Here is an 18,564-nt window from a genome sequence, read left to right as displayed (position 1 = left end):
TTTCTCCCACCGAGAGCCAGTGCGGACGCCAGAGTAGGCGAAAGCTGCCTTACCCAGTGAGATGTGTGGTGCACTGTACTTGGTTATCCAGAAACATCTGCCTCAAGGGGAGGAGGTCCATTACTTCAACCAGATTGACCAGAGCCCTGGGAACCTGAAAGGAAAGTCAGAGCTTTGCTTGGCAGGAGCTGGTCATGCAAATTGCAATGCCTTTATTTTAAAGTGCAGAGCACAAGTGCAGCTCCCCCTTTCTGCCCTGGTTAACTACTCAACCAGTCCTTCCCAATTGTTGATCTTTCCTCTCCACCTCACTTGACTGAACTCGCTCTCCTCCTGCCCCTGGTTGTATGTTGGTGTCTTATTTGTCAGGCTCTCTCTCAGCATTAGAGATGAAGGCAGTGTAGGCTGCATTATGGAATTCATTGGGATACATTTGGTTCAAGGGGCCACTCCTGGGCTACCCCACAGCTACTAGAACTGGGGGAGGAAGAAGCAATGCTGACCAATGAGTTACTAAAACCACTTACTTCTGCATGCAGAATATCGAGGGCTTCTTGAATGCGGCTGGTGAAATTTACAGCTGAATAGTAATCCTCACAGAAAAAGAAGAGAAGCAGGAGTTACTGCCAATGACGTCTCACAAATGGCTTGAGACAACAAAAAGATATTGCACTGGGCATTCATTCCCATCCCCTTATTTCCGCCATGCTAGGCTGTGGTCAGTGGAATGTTCTTGCTCTCTTCCAGAAACCAAGTGGCTCAATTATACCATTACTCCGCCCTCAAATGTAGATAGGCGGAGTACAACCTTGGCTTTTCTAGAGCTCCCTCAGTTGAGCTGTAGCAGACTGAGTCAATGTCCAATGGGCCCCTCATCTCTGGCTGAGGGAAAGAACCAAGTGGTAAGTGTGTTCGAATGGGGTCAGCCAAAATATGATAAAAACAGAGGCACAAATGTTTCCGGGGTGTGTCATTCTACTGCTATCCATTGACATCATTAGCAGGCAAGGACACACCAGCCATAAACATCTGGCAGCAGCACAGGAGCTTGACTAGGCCTGTTTAGCCACAAGGATCCCCCCACTCTGTTGCACCCTGGGGGGGCAGAGGACCTCAGTGTGCTAGTGGTAGTGAAAAGGATTGTGTACAAAAGAGACAACACCCGAGATTCAGAGCCAGGTTTAGAACTGGGGGTGAGGGGCATGAGAGGTCCCACGCTCTCCTTCTGGCAGCCACAGTCTGAAGCAGCATAAAAATCTCTGTAGCACTGACCATTACAGAGACTTCCAACGTGCTCCGTCCTGCCTCCAACACCACCCTGTGCCAGGACTTGTGCGGGGAGGGGAGGCGAGGTGAGGTGGGCGGTATTGGACTACTTGTGGTGGCCTAACACACTGCTGAACCAGGACAATTCTTCCCTGGTTAGCTGGGGGGCTTTTCCAGCCCCTGTATACCACCAAAGCCGAGAGGAAAGAATCCCGCCCTCTCTCCCTCACCTCATGCCCCAGACATGGTCAAGAAAGGCAGGCTCTTCTCTCTCTCTCTCTCACTTCCACATAATGGCTCGTTCCTACCCCACAGCAAGCAAGCAGAGACCACAACAATCTTAGTCTGCTACTGCTAACTGTTTAAAACTAGGCACTGCCAGAAGAGTATCTATCACTCCACACAGACCCCACAGTACTCCACAAAATTCAGCTTTGTCTGGCATATTGGGTGACCCTCAGAACTCAGGGACTTCCTTTCCCCTACCCGCAACCTTGGATTTCATGGGACGCAGAGGCTGGCTCTCCTTACACTGGTGTTTTTACACCAACACCAGTCAGCCTTGCTGCCATGCCAGCTCCTCAGTCCTGCTACTTACAGGGTCTTTGCAGTAGTTGCACAGATCATTGGCTCCAATTAACACAGTGATGATCTTCCAGTCAGTGTTGAAATCGATTCTCTGCATAAAGAAAGAAAAAGTGTAAGTTCATTATGTTCCCAACTGATGTGCACACTGGGTATCTTTGGAGGCAGATCTGTTCCATGAAGCAATATCTGTTCCTTTTCATGCTGTGAGATTAAACATGCTGCATTCCAGTCAACTCACCGGATCACTTTTCATTAGTCTCACCAGGGCTCTTACTTGGTCCGGTAATTCCCTGTGGAAAAGGACAATTAGTGAGTCTTAGGAGAGACCAGCATCCATTGGAAGAATATTTATCTAGATATCGATATGGCCCCGGGGCACCTCAAACTCATGAGTGAATGTATCCTCACACTATTCTTGTGAGGTAGCATTCTCTCCATTTTATAGATGGGGAACTGAGACACAGAGACTAAATGACTTGTCCAGGTTCGCATGGGAAGTTTGTGTCAGAAAAGAATTGAATCCAGATCTCAGTCCTGTCCAGTGTTTTAACCTCAAGACCATCCTTCCTTCACCTTGTTTGACTCCCTAGAGAGCAGCTGAGAAACCCCCCACCCGCCCCAGCTTTTTGGATGCCAGGTGCAGCAAACCGCTAGTCCGCTGACAGCATCGTTAGAATTGTTGGATCAGTTTATTTCTTATCGACTAAAACAGCAAGGGAGCGCCAAACCCAGAGCTCTGTACAATCCCCTGCATTAACATTTGTGTGCACTGAATATTTCCAAACCTACATTGATTCTAAGGAAATGTGCACAATAACTATTGAAATAAACATCGGACATTCCCAGGATCACAGCTCAGAGTCAGCACTTCACACTCTATATTGTGCAAAATAATGTTTCCAAAGGTTTTTCGGCCCTGATGAAAACTGAAGCAAGTATCCAGGACACTCAGGAGGGGGCTAACAAGACAGCCTTTTAATAACCATGCTAGATCTATAAAAAGCTTTGCCATGGATTCTAGGTTACCTACACTAAACTGCTGGACCTCATTTAGCTGCTCTATCATTACGTTGATCCTCTAATATGCTCAGAATCTGAATGGAAAGCTTTGGCCTTGCAGGCAGCTCCATGGTTTTGGAATGAGCTGCACCTCCCTCTGGGCCCTTGCTAGAAATACTTCACTACTGTACATCATTTCATGACATACATCTGCTGATACTAATGAACCTGACATGCATATGATTTACATGGTAATCGGAACTTTGTTTTCATAGACTCATAGAATATCAGGGTTGGAAGGGACCTCAGGAGGTCATTTAGTCCAACCCCCTCTCAAAGCAGGACCAATCCCCAACTAAATCATCCCAGCCAGGGCTTTGTCAAGCCTGACCTTAAAAACTTCTAAGGAAGGAGATTCCACCACCTCCCTAGGTAACGCATTCCAGTGTTTCACCACCCTCCTAGTGAAAAAGTTTTTCCTAATATCCAACCTAAGCCTCCCCCACTGCAACTTGAGATCATTACTCCTTGTTCTGTCATCTGCTACCACTGAGAACAGTCTAGATCCATCCTCTTTGGAACCCCCTTTCAGGTAGTTGAAAGGAGCTATCAAATCCCCCCTCATTCTTCTCTTCCGCAGACTAAACAATTCCAGTTCCCTCAGCCTTTTCTCATAAGTCATGTGTTCCAGTCTCCTAATCATTTTTGTTGCCCTCCGCTGGACATTTTCCAATTTTTCCACATCCTTCTTGTAGTGTGGGGCTCAAAACTGGACACAGTAGTCCAGATGAGGCCTCACCAATGTCGAATAGAGGGGAATGATCACGTCCCTCGATCTGCTGGCAATGCCCTTACTTATACATCCCAAAATGCTATTGGTCTTCTTGGCAACAACGGCACACTGTTGACTCATATCCAGCTTCTCGTCCACTGTAATCCCTAGGTCCTTTTCTGCAGAACTGCTGCCTAGCCATTCGGTCCCTAGTCTGTAGCGGTGCATGGGATTCTTCCGTCCTAAGTGCAGGACTCTGCACTTGTCCTTGTTGAACCTCATCAGATTTCTTTTGGCCCAATCCTCTAATTTGTCTAGGTCCCTCTGTATCCTATCCCTACCCTCCAGCGTATCTACCTCTCCTCCCAGTTTAGTGTTTTCCTTTGCTGTACAGCATATATCATAGGAGCAAAAGGTATTTCCCCTCTTCCCCCAATCTGACACACAGCTCTCACTAAGGGTTTGTCTACACAGCAAGTTAGTGCATGGCTAGCCATGGTGTAAATCTGCAGTGCACTAGCTTGCCATGCACTTTCTGAACATGTGGACACTGCTACTGCAGACTAAACGTTCCATAGCGTGCACTTGCCGTAGTCCCATCAACCAACCACAAGTGGTCAGGAGTCAGGACCACTTTTTAGTTTCATTTTTCAAGTAAAATTTGAGATATCCTCTAAGGCTTCAATTCAGCAAAGCACTTAGGCGTACACTTAACATAAAAGAGTGGCAAAGAGTCCTATGGCACCTTATAGACATATTGGAGCATAAGCTTCCATGGGTGAATACCCACTTTGTCGGATGCATCCAACGAAGTGGGTATTCACCCACGAAAGCTTATACTCCAATACATCTGTTAGTCTGTAAGGTGCCACAGGACTCTTTGCCGCTTTTACAGATCCAGACTAACACAGCTACCCCTCTGTTACTTAACATAAGAGACATGCTTAAGTGTTGTGGCTGAATAGGGATGGACTTAAGTATGTGCTTACAGCTTACAGTCAAGCACATGCTTAATTGCTTTTGCCTGATAAGGACCTAAGAAGGTATCTCCCTTTCCACGTATCTAGGCTTGGCAGAATTCAATTTTTATTTTTTCTATAATTCCAACAGACAATATCAACTTTTATTTTTAAGCATTTTTTCTATTTTTATCCATTTCAATTTTAACGGTTGTGCAAAATTATGGGGTTTAAGCATTTTTTATGTTTATCTATTTAAATTTTCATGGCTGCAGGAGATTATGGGGGGACAAACATCATAATTAAAGACAGTAGATGATGATTAAAAATTAAAGCTTTATAAATTTTAAAATGCAAACTGTCACCATCCCATCAAAATGTATGAAGTAAATACCCTCAAATCAAACACTAATAAGTTATCAAGCAACATTTTTTTTTTTACTTTATCTAACTGGAATTTCAATTATCGATAGAAATTTTTTCATTGGTTTGTGCTTGTGCGGTGAAATCAGTGTGTGCTGGCATTTACTGATAAAAATCTATTCCTTCCAAGCCTGCACATACCCAATACGTTCATTAAAACCAGCCTTTTCAGAAGCAGACACTGATTTTTAGCCCCTCAGCCTGAGAAAACTTTGAGCCTGATTCTCAGAACTGATGAGCGCCCACCACTACACTTGATATCAGCAGGTGGCTTAGCACAAAAACCTGAGGCACACCAAATAATTCAATTTTGAAACTCTTGGCCTTAGCTTTCATTTACAGCCCATCTTTTTACCTCTGGATGACAGGAAGAGGAATCTCTTTGGCTCTGAGAATGAACCCTTAGGAGCATTACAAAAATAGAGTCACATATTTGAACCAGGAGAAACCATTCTTTCCTCTTTATGTCCAATGCCGTGATATCAGCGAACTACATGGAGATAAACTTATCTCCTTCGATAAGGCTATAAATAAAGTGTGATGGAAATGAACTCTAAGATGGGTGCCTCTGAGAGTTCAGGGACATTACCATAGTGTCTGTTTATACAGAAAACAAATTCATTTGCTGCTTTCCTTCACTGTCATAGGCCTTCCACATGAGGAATGGTGGGAAAGGGCAAGGACTGGTGGGCGTGGCGCGGCTGGGCAGTGGGAGAACCAGAAGGAGTCTGTGAGTGTTGTTTTCTTCACCCCCTTTATAAAAGGACAAAGTACAAAAGTACATTTATAAAAGTAAAAATATTGCTGGGAAAGCTGAGCAGCTCCACTTCCTGTCTCTGCCCAATCCAGGTCCTCTGGTGTGGCAGGTGGAGAGAGGAGAAATTCACTTCCTCACACCGGTGACCCAGCAAGTGTACAAGAACTCACTTGTTTCTCAAGATTTGTACAAGAGTTTGAATTTTGCAGTATAAGTACCTGGGAAGTACTTAGTACCTTTTAAGTTTCTGATTTTACACTATGGACCTAACTCACACCTCGTGTAAGAGGATGCAGCTCAACTGTCTTCATAGACTTTAAGGTCAGAAGGGACCATCGTGATCATCTCATCTTCAGTGAGTATTAAGTTGCACCCTCTTGTACCAGATCTGAATTTGGATCAGATACTTAGCTGCAAATTCAACTTCCAAATGAAGCAGTGTCTGTAACTGACTCAGATTTGCCACCATCTTGAATTTCACAGGAAGCTAGAGATGGTCATTAACATCAGTTGCAAAGAGTTTTTCACTTATCTAAGGGTCCAGAGTATGTTCCCTGAAAGGTTCTGGCTTCAGAGCCCTGGAAAATGAAGTTCTTTATTCATCCACCCCGCAGTTACTTCTTTGGCAGTGCAGGCTTTGACAGTTTGGTCCCAGCCATGAACTGTAGGGACTGAACATCCAGAGAGAAGGTAGCTCAGATTCTATGCCTCTGGCACTCTTGGCATCTCAGTTGAGACTACTCACAAGGGTCCAATTAGCGCCAGCTGTACTGATGGCCTTTGTCGTCATGTGGACAACTGTCCCCTAGGGACTAGACTGACACATATCAGCTCAATTCAGATGGGCTACCAGACAGACACCTGATGGAAAAGACATGATTGCTGCTGACCTGAGCTGTATTCACACTGGTGACCTAGAACTGAAAGACTCTGTTATCCTGTTTCCAATCCCCTATGATAACCAGCCAACCTGACTTGCCTTTTACACCAAATAAGGTAGGGACAGCTGGTTTAATTGCTATCTGATTTTTATGCTGTAAGATCAGCCCAGGATATTAGATCCCTAAACCCTGCAGGAGTTTCCTGTTCACATAGGGAGTCACTTCATTTGGAAATAAAAATGAATTCATTATAGAATGAAAATCCCTCCTTTTGCAGGGGTAGTAGGCAGAGGGAGATATTTCATAGCATCTAGCCAATGACTCCCATTTTGTTAGTGAATATTAGGGTGAGTCAGAAATCATTCTTGCAACCTGCAGGAGAAATCACTCATGAAACATTAAAACAAGATCTTGATCACTGATAAAACCTTAACAGTCATCACTTAGGGAAAGCAAATGCAGGAGCTTTCTTGGCTTCCCGATTCAGCTGCCAAGTGGAGCTGCTGGGGAAATGGAGGATTTTAAAAAAAAAAAAAAAAAGAGAGAGAGAAAGATTGAAACAAGAGTCTTTTTAGCACAACCAATTACCAATGTCAGATACAAGCACAATCAACCAGAAATCCTGCCCAAACGGTCAGTGGCTGTGCCCAACTCAGCGGCCAGCTGCTTAATTATTTAAATACAGTATTAAGCCTCCCATCCTGCCCCATCATCTCCACATCAGAAGCTGAGACTTCTAAGATGAAAACTTGGATTCTCTTCCTAGAAAGTATAACACCGGGGATTAAGTATGCAGCCGCCTTCCATGAGGCTGCTTCTCCCAGGACATATTCAAACTGCATGAGGCTGCTACCACATTGAAATCAAAGGAACTGCAGCCACTTACACCAGGTCTAAAACTGGCCTAAAGCCTATGCCTGGCTGTCACCTGTCCTCATCTCTTCATAAGATTCTAGCAGCCTGATTGGTTGCTTTGTCTTTTTGCTGTCTCTCTCAACCACTCCTCCCGACCCTTCCAAATGTTTGAGGCCTTAATCATGGAAGATTTCATGCAGTCTCTCCCCCAGCTGCTCATTGCAAATTCAACACACTTTCACTTTCTACCACACGCAGACCATTTCCTAAAAGCCCTTCGTGCCCTAACGTTTAGCTTATAAGAGACCAAACAATTTCTTCACTTTCTTGCTCCTGGGGCACATATGAAGACTAGACAACAGTTCAGTTCCTGTAATGGTTTTTCCAGCAAAGCTGTGTCCCAGGATGGGCTGCTGCCCTCACTTGCTTTTAATGGACAATGTGCTGAACTGTGCAACGCCTCCTGTGGACTAAGGTAAGGTCACCACACTCACTTTTGATAGTGAGTGGTGATCCCAGGTCTTGAGAAGTCAAAGGCTAATGCACTAACCCACTGTTCCCTCCAATCTGTATTCCCAGCTGCATTGCTTCTTTCATCGTACAATAAAGCTCTCCTTTGGGACAAGGTATTTCCACTGGTGTGCTTACCATTGTTGTGATCCAAGGGGTCCTGGCACATGCTTCATTATATCATATGGCTATCTTATGAAAATCAAGTGAGCCATTCAGTTTATGTTCAATACAGCAGAAGCTCTGGAGCATGAGCCAGGCACCAACTTGAAGTACCCACTAGACTGGTTTTGCTCGCTATTAAGTGCAAGTTATAACAGCACATGAGACACATCAAAGGAAGTTATATGAAGTAGCCACATCCCAGCACCCCAAAGGGGGGAAAAATCAGCATACTCAGCCACTGCTCCAGGAACTGCCTGATTGAGAAAGGCATTCGGCTCACTGGCTCCCCCTGTGCCAATCGAGTAACCCGTGAGGTTACGGTTGAACTCCCAAAGGATATCTGAAGGAGGAAGAGGATAATGAGAAGAGAGTGAGCCCATTTGCTCATCACACAGGGGAGAAGACTAGCATTCACCATGCCCCCCTAGATTCTTGGTTTGTGTTAGGGGAAGGCTGCTGCTTGTTCTCCACTTACCTTGCTGTGCCCACCCAGGGGAAGCAGAATATTGGGCACTGCTGTTTCAGTCAAGTGATGCCAGAGGCTTAACCACCTAGTGTAGATTGTCAGACAGCACTGGATCAAGTTGCCTCCTGACTCAGACCTGGTGCAATGCCACTAACATCAAGTGCAATCATGGGGGGCGAAGAGGAGAGGTGGACAGAGTATGTACAGGCCCATTGTATGTGACCATCCTGCACATTACCATGGTTAAAGCTTGAATGAGAAACCCCCTGGTCAGCAGGCAGCCATTCTGTCAGGGAGCCAGAAGGGCCCTTGGCCTGGCTGATCTGGAAGGAGCCGTGAGAAGCTTATCTTAGCTGGAAGTTCTATTGTGCATATCTTTACAGCTATGCAACATCACGCTCTGATCGCAGACCTGTGTATTAAATGCTTACATGCAAGGCAGTGAATTATTCACACCCCTCTGTTCATTATCCTAATACTGTTGCTCAAAAATACCCGCCCCCAACACCTTTGTGTCTGTGGGGGCAAAGAATGTGTTGCTAGTCGAAACAAAGAAAGCCAAAATTATATTAAGGGTTCCATTTAAAAACTGTTTATAAAGGATTAATAAATGGCTTCATTTTAAATATATCAGTTTAAAGGGATTAATAAAAAGTTTTAATAAATGATTAATCAATTTTAGTGTGCCATAAATCAATAGATGGTTTACAACCATGGTTTATAACCTTCTAGAACTCCTTCTACTGATGTGCTTTTAGCCATCTGTTATACACTTACTACAAAGGTCTGTAATATGCTTATAACATGGATTAGCCCTTTATAAATGAAACCTTAATATAAAGTGTCATTCAAAAAATGTGCTGAAACTTCACAGCCAGATGTAGCAGGTGCCAAACCACCAATCTGAGTTTTGAGAATAGTTGTGAAGTTGATGGACAGGAAAGTTCCACAATTCCCAGCAGTGCAGACATGCAAATATTCAGCAATATTCACTCAAAACAGGGGCGGGCAAACTTTTTGGCCTGAGGGCTGCATCTGGTTTCAGAAATTGTATGGAGGGCCGGTTAGGGGAGGCTGTGTCTCCCCAAACAGCCAGGCATGGCCTGGCCCACGCCCCCTATCCGAGCCCCCCGCTTCTCACCCCTGATGGACCCCCGGGACTCCTGTCCCATCCAACCCCCCTGTTCCCTGATGGCCCCCCCGGGACCCCTGCCCCATCCGCTCCCCCTGCTCTCTTTCCCCTGACTGCCCCTGGACCCCCCGCCCCTAACTGCCCCCTGCTGCCCCCTCCACTCCCCCCTCCTTCCTGACTGCCCCCCTCAGACCCCTGCCCCATCCAACTACCCCTTCTCCCTGACATCCCACAGACCCCCCGCCCCTAACTGCCCCCCACCACCCCATCCAACGCCCCCCTCCTTCCTGACTGCCCGCCAGAGCATTGTGCCGGTGGTGCAGTGAGGTGAGGCTGCAGGGAACGGGACGGGAGCTAGCCTCCCGGGCCAGGAGCTCAGGGGCCGGGTAGAACGGGCCCGTGGGCCGGATGTGGCCCATGGGCCGTACTTTGCCCACCTCTGACTTAAAATATCTGATCTTGGCAAACATCCCTGTCTGGAAAGGGACTTGCAAGAGCATTTGCAGAAAGCTAACACAAACAGGGCACAAAAACAGTCACAGCAAACTTATTTAAAAATTCAAATTAATATTCACTGAGGCTTTTTTGCAGCCTCCTCGCAGCTTCACTGATGAGGCAGCCCAGGGGATCAGTGAAAATATGGGCCATTTCCATGAATGTCCAGTCTTGTGAATTACCCCAACATAGATTTTAAAAGGTTAAGAGAAGTTCATGGTAAATTGCTGTCCACATCATAGTCATGGTGTACCAATCAGTCCATTCTCTCCCTTGAATCTTGACAACAGCAAAGCTTCTACTTACTAGGCAGGGTTGTTACATTCTTTAAAGAAGCATCCCCTCCAATACTGCAATTGGAAAGAGAAGCAAAGGCTAAGTCACTAATCTTTTAGCGCTGCTCAGACAATAAGGCGATAGATGACAAGTACCTAAGACAGATTTCCTGTCCTTGCCTGGAGGATATGAAGGATCCATGACACTTGGAAACTAGAGGTGTTTCACAACTGGGTGGAGGGATCAGGGTCTAAGTGCTTGTTTAAGGGCTTTAGTGAGATTTTTGGTAGCACTGATGCTGTCAGAAGGGTTCATGTGTGTGTTTTGCAGCTAAGAATGTGACGTCAGGTCATTAGTTGTGGGAATGCAGGAGCACCTGGCTGCTGGGAGGGTGGTTGGAATTAAGTCACTTTTTTAGGGAGGGGAGAAACTGCAGGTGGATTTAAACATCCCAGGTCTGCAGAAGTCAAAGGGATTTAAACATCCCCTGCAGTGTTTATGACCTGAGCTATGAATTTTTGGGCTGGTACACAAGAACATGTTAATGTGAAATTGGCCAGACTAGTATCTCTGTCCAAGCTGCTGAGTGAAACACAATTTAAATAGTGAAAAGTAAACATGACTGTTAACATTCATTTGGGTGTAATAATCTAAGGAGCCTATTGGGACACAGGAAAGGAAAGAGTTTGGTATACATATATAATATTTATATCTGGACTGTTTTCCATTAAGTGGTTCTACCTAGAAGCCTGATCCTGCAAACACTACAGGACAATGGGACTATTCATGGTAGCAAGAGTTACAATCTTACATGGTGGAAGGATCAATCTCAATTCCAGCAGTACAAAGCAACACCAAAGCCAATTCAACCAGCCCCCTATGGATTCTACCTGTGTTGAGGACTCCTTGAGTGACAGATAGCTGCTATAGTGGCTCTTATTCATCTCTACATAGCAGAAGCGTGTCCAGGGAGAAGAATGGCTGGAACATTCTTACGCCCCGGTGGTTCTCAGCTGCCAGAATGACTCCTTGTGCCTGGGGGCACTTGGCTGCTCTAACTTGTAATAGGGGGCCAGCACAGTACAAAGCTTCCTTGGCCCCTTCTCTGGTCTTGCACTGAGCACAGCTGAGTTGTACCAGGAAATCTGGCCCTTTATCTCTATGAGGGTAGTGAGGAGTGGAAGGAAGATCTCCAGCCAAACAGCAGCAGCAAATAGGTGGTTTTTATACAGAACCTTTTCTTTTCTTTGTTAACAGAAGCTTAAAAAGAGCAAACCTTGAGTAGCCCTCTCGAATGACAGCAGCTGTGGTTCGTTTGCCTTGGTGATTTTTCACTGGCTTTGGCGAGAGATATCTATTTACCTACCTATTCATCCAGTGTGTGAAACCCTCTGTGTATAGAAGTCAAAAAGCTAGTGACTGGAGTTGGTTGAAAATGTATTGCTGAATTTTTTTTAAAAACAAAAATTGCATTTATGACAAAAAACAAATTTTCAAAAGAAATGCCAAACCCGACAAATGAATATTTTTTTCCAGTTTTTGACAATTGGGAAAAAAAAAAAACCTTTTTCATGAGAAACAAAATATATTTCTTCACTTCCTTTATTAATGACTTACCTCCAAGCCAGCCCCCGATACTGTGTGTTCATATCCAAGATATTGTTTGGGTCAGCACCAATTCCATTACCAGCCTAAAAAAAAATTAACCAAGACAAAGACTGAATTATTAACATTTTGGGCATTCATATATTCTGGTGATCTTAATTTTTTATTTCATAAACAGGTCTCTCCTTAAAAGTCTGTTACATTTGGGCTTGTGATATTTTGGCACCTGGCTTTTCAGGAACAGTGTTATGAAAAATAGCACCAATTCATCAATAAATTCTTTACATAGTATTGCTGTACACATGGCATAAACAAAATATATGAGTGCATGACGTAGTATATAAAGGTTGTATTGGCACAAGTTTGGATGAGCTGTATAATTAATTCAGGGTTTCACTACTCACAAGTAATGAAGCCATCTCAAGCTCCAGCCAATAAAACCTTCGGGGCGGCTGTATCACACCATCACATATTTCCCCTGAATGTAAGTTTTGCCACATGACAGGAAACTGAACATTAAAACAGCCATGCAATGGGCCAAACTCTGCCCTCAGATATGTATGTGTAACTGCTATTTCTCCAAAGACTAAATGTACCCAGAGATTCTACACAAGGGTATCAGATACCAAAATAGCAGCAACAACTGCTGTATCTCATACTATCAGGTAGTATCTGATACTATCACATGGCAACTGTAGTTGAATGCTGACTGTAGGGATAAACATGGTATGTATTTATTCAAATGTTTGTGCTGATTTCAGTGGGCTCATGGATGCAGAAATCTGCAACATCATACCTGCCAGAAAGTTGTGTGGTGTGCGTGCACAAATATTCTTAGGACTCCATTATTTGGAAGTGAAATGCCTACTACACACATGAAAGGAGATCATCCTCACTGAGGACTAAGTCCATGGTGAGTTTGATAAAGAAACTGGTTATCAGTTAATCAAGCACAATGAAGAGTCTGAATATTTTGGCTCTCTTTTCTTTCACACTCATCTCCAAACAGGCAAAAGCCATTTTACTTAACTAGAAAAAAAAACCCCTACACCATAAGAGAAGGCAATAGATAATTATCAGGCAGAATGAACTGAGACACAGATTCAGCAGTCCATCCTATTCAGCAGAGCACTTAACCTTGTGGTTAACTTAGAGCATGTGCTTAAGCCCCACTGATTTCAATGGGACTTACCCTCTGGCCCCAGGTCCAGCAAAGGATTTTAACAGGTGCTTAAATGACCTGCCTAAATTAATACAATTCAGTTGAAATGTTAGGATTAGAATCCAGGAGATCTGACACCTTGTCCCCTGCTCTAGATCTCTGTCTTCTGCCTATGAACGAGTATTTCACTACCCCAGAACAAGAGCTCAACTCCTCCCCCCATCCCAGTCTGAGCAGGCAAAACATTTTGTTGTTGCACCAGCAAAACAAAAAAACAAAAAAAACAAGACAGAAAAAGCACAAAGCTCCTTACAGTCAAAGAATCCCCCAGGGCTGCTATCACTTGCACATCAGCTGGTTTGAGGGCATGCACTGTAAGGCAAAGAGATGCAGTTAAACCTGGACAGGGAACAGAACCATGCTTTCCCATCACTGCTAAATATAAATTATTCCACTATGTATTTGTGTATTTACCCACATTTTTGGTATTTTTATTTTTGCAATGCCCAGATAATGAAACAGGAGATTTCTCCAGCTCATCTTGCCGGGGTTGAGCAGTCACATGGAGTTAGCAACAAGTTCTTACTGCTTAAGACCACTGACAAAATTGGGGAGAGCAAGGAGTGAGTCACGCCACATTGCTGGAGGCCAGTGACCAACCTCCAGTGTTATGGAGACCAGAATGAGGATAGGGTGATTCAGTATTACAGAGCAGGGGCATTGACAGTAACTGCTGCAACAAGGCAGAGCAGAGTATGAAAAAAGGCACAATGCTCAAAAAAAGCTGAATACTACCAGGTATCGGACCACAAACTATGGAGTCCTGCCTCCAAATCCACTGCCCTAAGCACTAGACCACTCGATTTATAGGATGTGTCAGCCCTTAAATTTTGCACAGTGCAGGAGTTATCTGCTGTAAATAAGTTAACTGCAATCACTTTGTCTGAATAGTCCCTACAAGGATGATTTGGCATCATAACTCTTAACTAGCTATAGAAAGTAATGTCCTTGCTTGGCGTAATTTTTCCACAGTCCAATAATTATTTAAGCACAATTGAACGAAACATTCCTTGAGATGCTGTTGAAAGAAAGAAAGAAAGAAACAAACAAACAGTCTCCTACCCCAAGCAGGCCAGGTTACCTGAAGTTGGAGAAGAGCTGGATGGAGCCCTGTCCTCACACAGAAGCTGGCTCCCATGATTCTAAAGGAAGAGAAGACAGGCAAAAGGAACAGAATAATGTTAGACCAGGAAACATAGTATCAGCCAACGTAATAAATCATATCCCTGTTTGTCTGTAATTAATCAGGCAGACGTTGGTCACTGAATTCAATCGGTCACACTCAGGGCATGTCTACACTTGAAACTTGTTGTAGTTATGTGTGTCTGTTAAGTGACTGGCAATAACTCTAGTGGGAGCAGTGCCTACCACTTTGTTAAGCCACGATTAACTTAGCTTTCTCTGGTATTATTGCAGCTGCACAGCACAGCAGTGTTAGAAAATAAGTGCTCAGTGTTATGGTCAGCCATCCCACAGTGCACTGCTCTGCTGCTGTGCTGTATGCATTCTAGCATTTTTTTGGGCCGTGCTTTGTGCAATGCCTACTGGCAGACAATAGAATTCTGGGGCTTGAGGTCAAACTGCATAATTCTCATAATTCCTGCCTGTTTATTCCCATGATCCAACTGTTTTTTTGAGAGCCAGCCATTCCCCTTTTCAAAGCACTGCCAGGCAGCATAGAGAAACATTGTCGAGGCAGCAAAACACCTACATGAGAGCTTAGTATGAAAATGTATGAGGCTATTGCCATCTGGAAGCTTGCCACCCCAATTGCTACCAGTCAGTAGCTAACCAGTTTGATGCAGGTAAATCAGCTGTTGGGGCTTTTGTCATAGAGGTGTCACCTGCTATCAAGAAGATTCTGCTCCCCAGGTCACAAGACTGGGCAATGCAGAGGAGGTTATTAATGGGTTTGCACAGTTGGGGTTTTGAACTCTACTGGGACTTTTGATGGGATCCATGTGCCGCTCCCGTCCGCCATATCAGGCTTCAGCGTTCATCAACTGAAAGGGATATTTCTCCATGGTGCTACAAACCTGTTTGGTCACCATGAAAGGGTCACGAATACAAATGTAGAGTGGTCTGGAAAGGTTCATGATGCCAGGACCTTTAGAAACTCTAGCCTATTTTCTGCAATGAGAAATAGAACTTCTGCTCCATGAACTCTATGGACACTGATGGTGTTGCCATTTTTCTACTCATGCAGGGAGACCCATCTTACCCACTGCTTCCCTGGCTTATGAAGCTTTTTACTTGACACGTGGTTAAGCAAAAGAAATTGTAACTATACCCTGGGCAGCTTCAGAATGATAATGGAATGTGCATTTGGAAGCCTGAAAGGTAGATGGAAGATTCTGACATTGAGACTGATGAGAAACATCCTGGTACAGTAGCTGCTTGCTGTGTTTTGCACAACCTTTGTGACAGCAAGGAAGAGAGCCTCGTACATGGATAGGAGCTGGAGATGGGCAGACTTACAAAACAAAAATTTTGGTCAGATAAGAGGTCTCTACAAAATGACGCAGCTACTCATGGGCACAGAGTGGAGGACACACTGTGCTCATACTCTGAGTCGAGGGGCCACTTGTGAAGAATGTACATGCTTTTGTATAAGGCATTTATCAGGATTACTGTTCATGTCTTCTGTATGTGTACTGGTAGAAGGATTTAATTATACTTGAAGTGCGTACAGCAGTTTATGGGCATTTTGAGTACATTTTATGTGTGCCTTGTAAAATAGGGCTTGTTTTGATGTTATTGTTCATGTGGATTTTACGACACTGATGCTGGACATTTCAGTGAATGATTCAAGACTCAACTATGACCATAAAGACATTTTCAATTCTATTTAATCAATACACCAAGTTGAACTTGATTGAACATTCATAAAGCTGTGCAAAATTAGACACTTTCAGGGCCATGTGCTTCAGAGGTTTGATTGCCTCTTCATCCACAGCAGATGTGTCTGCTGTGCTGGCCATTTGCCTGTCCTCTCTTTTCCCCCTTCCTCACGTTAATGGAAAGAGGAAAAAACGAACATTTATCCAAATTGTAGTCTCCATTGTGAAAGTGATAAAATGTTGCTTTTTCCTTGATTTTGGAATTTTATTCCCACAGGCTCTTTCCAGTCTTGGCTGAGCTTGGCAATCATTAGAAGTTTGCAGTCTTCCAGGTTTGTGTAGGCATATAGTGGGAGAAGGTGGCTATGTGTGGGGGGTAGGTGGGGACGAGGGAGGGGAGAGGAAACTTTGGGGAAGGGTTAATAAATGTCAGGTGGGTTGTGTGGGATGGCTAGCTAAAACAGGGTGCAGTAGAGTTAAGCGAATAATTGCATGTGCACATCTGCAGGCTATCCACACTTTGGAGGATGCTACCCTGAGCATGTTCCCAAAAGGCAGAGAAGTTTGCCCATTGTCTTTTTGAACAGAAACCAAGGAAGATATGCCAGGCGGCTGTTTGCCGGGATGGTGCCCCAAAACTGGCGCAGGAGTGGAAGGAAACCACAAGTTATATGGACAGTTCCCAGAGAGCTGCTCTGCTGTGCAATCTCCATGCCAAGCCAAAGAGTGCTCTATTTTTAAATGTCTTGTTTTTAACACCTACAGTTGAGCATACAGTACTCCGCAAAATTCATAGAGTTCTACCTTAACAGTGGGGGGAGGGAGGGTGATTTACAGCAAGTGCCTTACAGTCTTGCTTTTTTGAAAACGTTTGTAGTGTGATTTAGGCTATTTACCTTCTACCTCATGCGGGCTCAAGGCTGAAGGCATTAGTGACATTGTGAGCCAGACACATAACTTCTGATTTTCTGTTATGTGCTGCTACAATAAAAGAGCTTGTCCTTCAAAGAGCCTCATGGAGGCACTGCATGGATTAACCACTGGGGGAGTGGGGCAGGAGGAAGAGGCCAACAAGCAGTGTGTTTGACAGGGAGGGGGTGCCGTGGGAGACAACAAGACTAAATGATGTGTGTGCGCGTTTGCATAGTCATAGGAAAAAAGGCCGGGAGAGTTTCTACTGTCGCTGGCAGGGCTGCCATTTTGAGTGGTGGATATGGGGAGGGGATTAAAAACCCAAGAGGCAGAGAGAAGGTAGATCAACATGGCAGTGCCCTTACAGGACCCTAAGCTAAGTTGTTTAACTCCCTCTCTGTACAGCTGTATTTTAATATATCATTCAGTACTTACTGGAAATGGGCCCCTCCCCAGTTTAGGGTTCAGGCTGATCCTCTGGCTGTGATTCACGGGAAGAGGTAACCTGGATATCTGTGACTGTCTACTTGGGGTTCATGGGTCAACCAGGGAGTCCACACAATGCAGAGGTTGGGTGCAGTATCTCCAGCATGTGGTCCAGCTCCTCATGGATCCAGCAGACTGTGCTAGCTCTCCCGGGGGTTCTGTTACACGTAGCGTTCCTATAGTCCAGCCACAGCTCATCTGCCTTACTGCGGTCCTGGAGAGCCCCCCTCTTTTACATTTGTCTTGCTGGCAACTGCTTGGGGCGGCAAAATTGGTAGAGCCGCCCCTGCTTGCTTCCTGCTTGTAGACCTATGCTGTGTGACAGCCTTTCAGATGGGCCTTATCATATTCATCTCCCAAGAAGGCAATGAAGTCCAGGATTTTAGTATTGGTCCACAGTGAAGCATGAAGCATGACTGCTGAATAATCCGGAGTATGCCACGGATATGTGAACTCCACTGGAGCTGGAATTGCCAAGGACAGCACCTGGCTGCATGCCAGGATTGAAACAGGAATGTTCAGGATGACTAGACAGACCAACACAGGTAGCTGGCAAAGCAGTGTGGGATTCTAGTAGGTAGACATGGTAGATGTGCACCAGTTGTTTCGGGATGGAGATGTATCCGCACCTACTCGGTTGTGGGTAAACTCATCCTGCATCTCAGCAAATCCACTTCTAAAGTGTGCTTATTAATGTGTGTTAAAAAGGCCAGATGATTCACTACAAAATAGCGTGTGTGTGGATGCAAGGCACTTTTTAATGTGAGATAACACAAGTCAAACAATACATTTGAAATGTAGAGGAGCCTTAGTTTTATTCAGATTGGAAAAGCAATCCTGGCTGATTAATGTGGTATCTGAATACATGCAGCTGTGGTTGGTGATGCAAGCCTTTTCCACAGCCCTAGAGCTACCTTCCTTTTTTTGTACCCTTAGCATCCTAAATGCCTCCAGT

At 44.7% G+C, this 18,564-nt stretch overlaps 1 protein-coding gene across 1 annotated transcript in view; it reads right to left on the bottom strand.

The window, feature by feature from the left end:
* The window catches only part of PLB1 (phospholipase B1), a 117,474-nt gene that overhangs the window by 36,721 nt on the left and 62,189 nt on the right, over nt 1-18,564 (bottom strand). Inside the window, exons 31-39 of the mRNA XM_048843427.2 lie at nt 14,453-14,513; nt 13,625-13,683; nt 12,162-12,235; nt 10,575-10,618; nt 8,407-8,515; nt 2,093-2,144; nt 1,865-1,945; nt 528-593; nt 54-154 (exon numbers count right to left, since the gene is read on the bottom strand). Coding sequence (XP_048699384.2) covers nt 54-154; nt 528-593; nt 1,865-1,945; nt 2,093-2,144; nt 8,407-8,515; nt 10,575-10,618; nt 12,162-12,235; nt 13,625-13,683; nt 14,453-14,513 — 647 coding nt within the window. The remainder of the gene's footprint in view (nt 1-53; nt 155-527; nt 594-1,864; nt 1,946-2,092; nt 2,145-8,406; nt 8,516-10,574; nt 10,619-12,161; nt 12,236-13,624; nt 13,684-14,452; nt 14,514-18,564) is intronic.

Source organism: Caretta caretta, chromosome 3 (genome assembly GCF_965140235.1).
Source record: "Caretta caretta isolate rCarCar2 chromosome 3, rCarCar1.hap1, whole genome shotgun sequence".
In the NCBI taxonomy this organism is placed as follows: domain Eukaryota; kingdom Metazoa; phylum Chordata; order Testudines; family Cheloniidae; genus Caretta; species Caretta caretta.
This window is presented reverse-complemented; position numbering and strand designations above follow the sequence as displayed.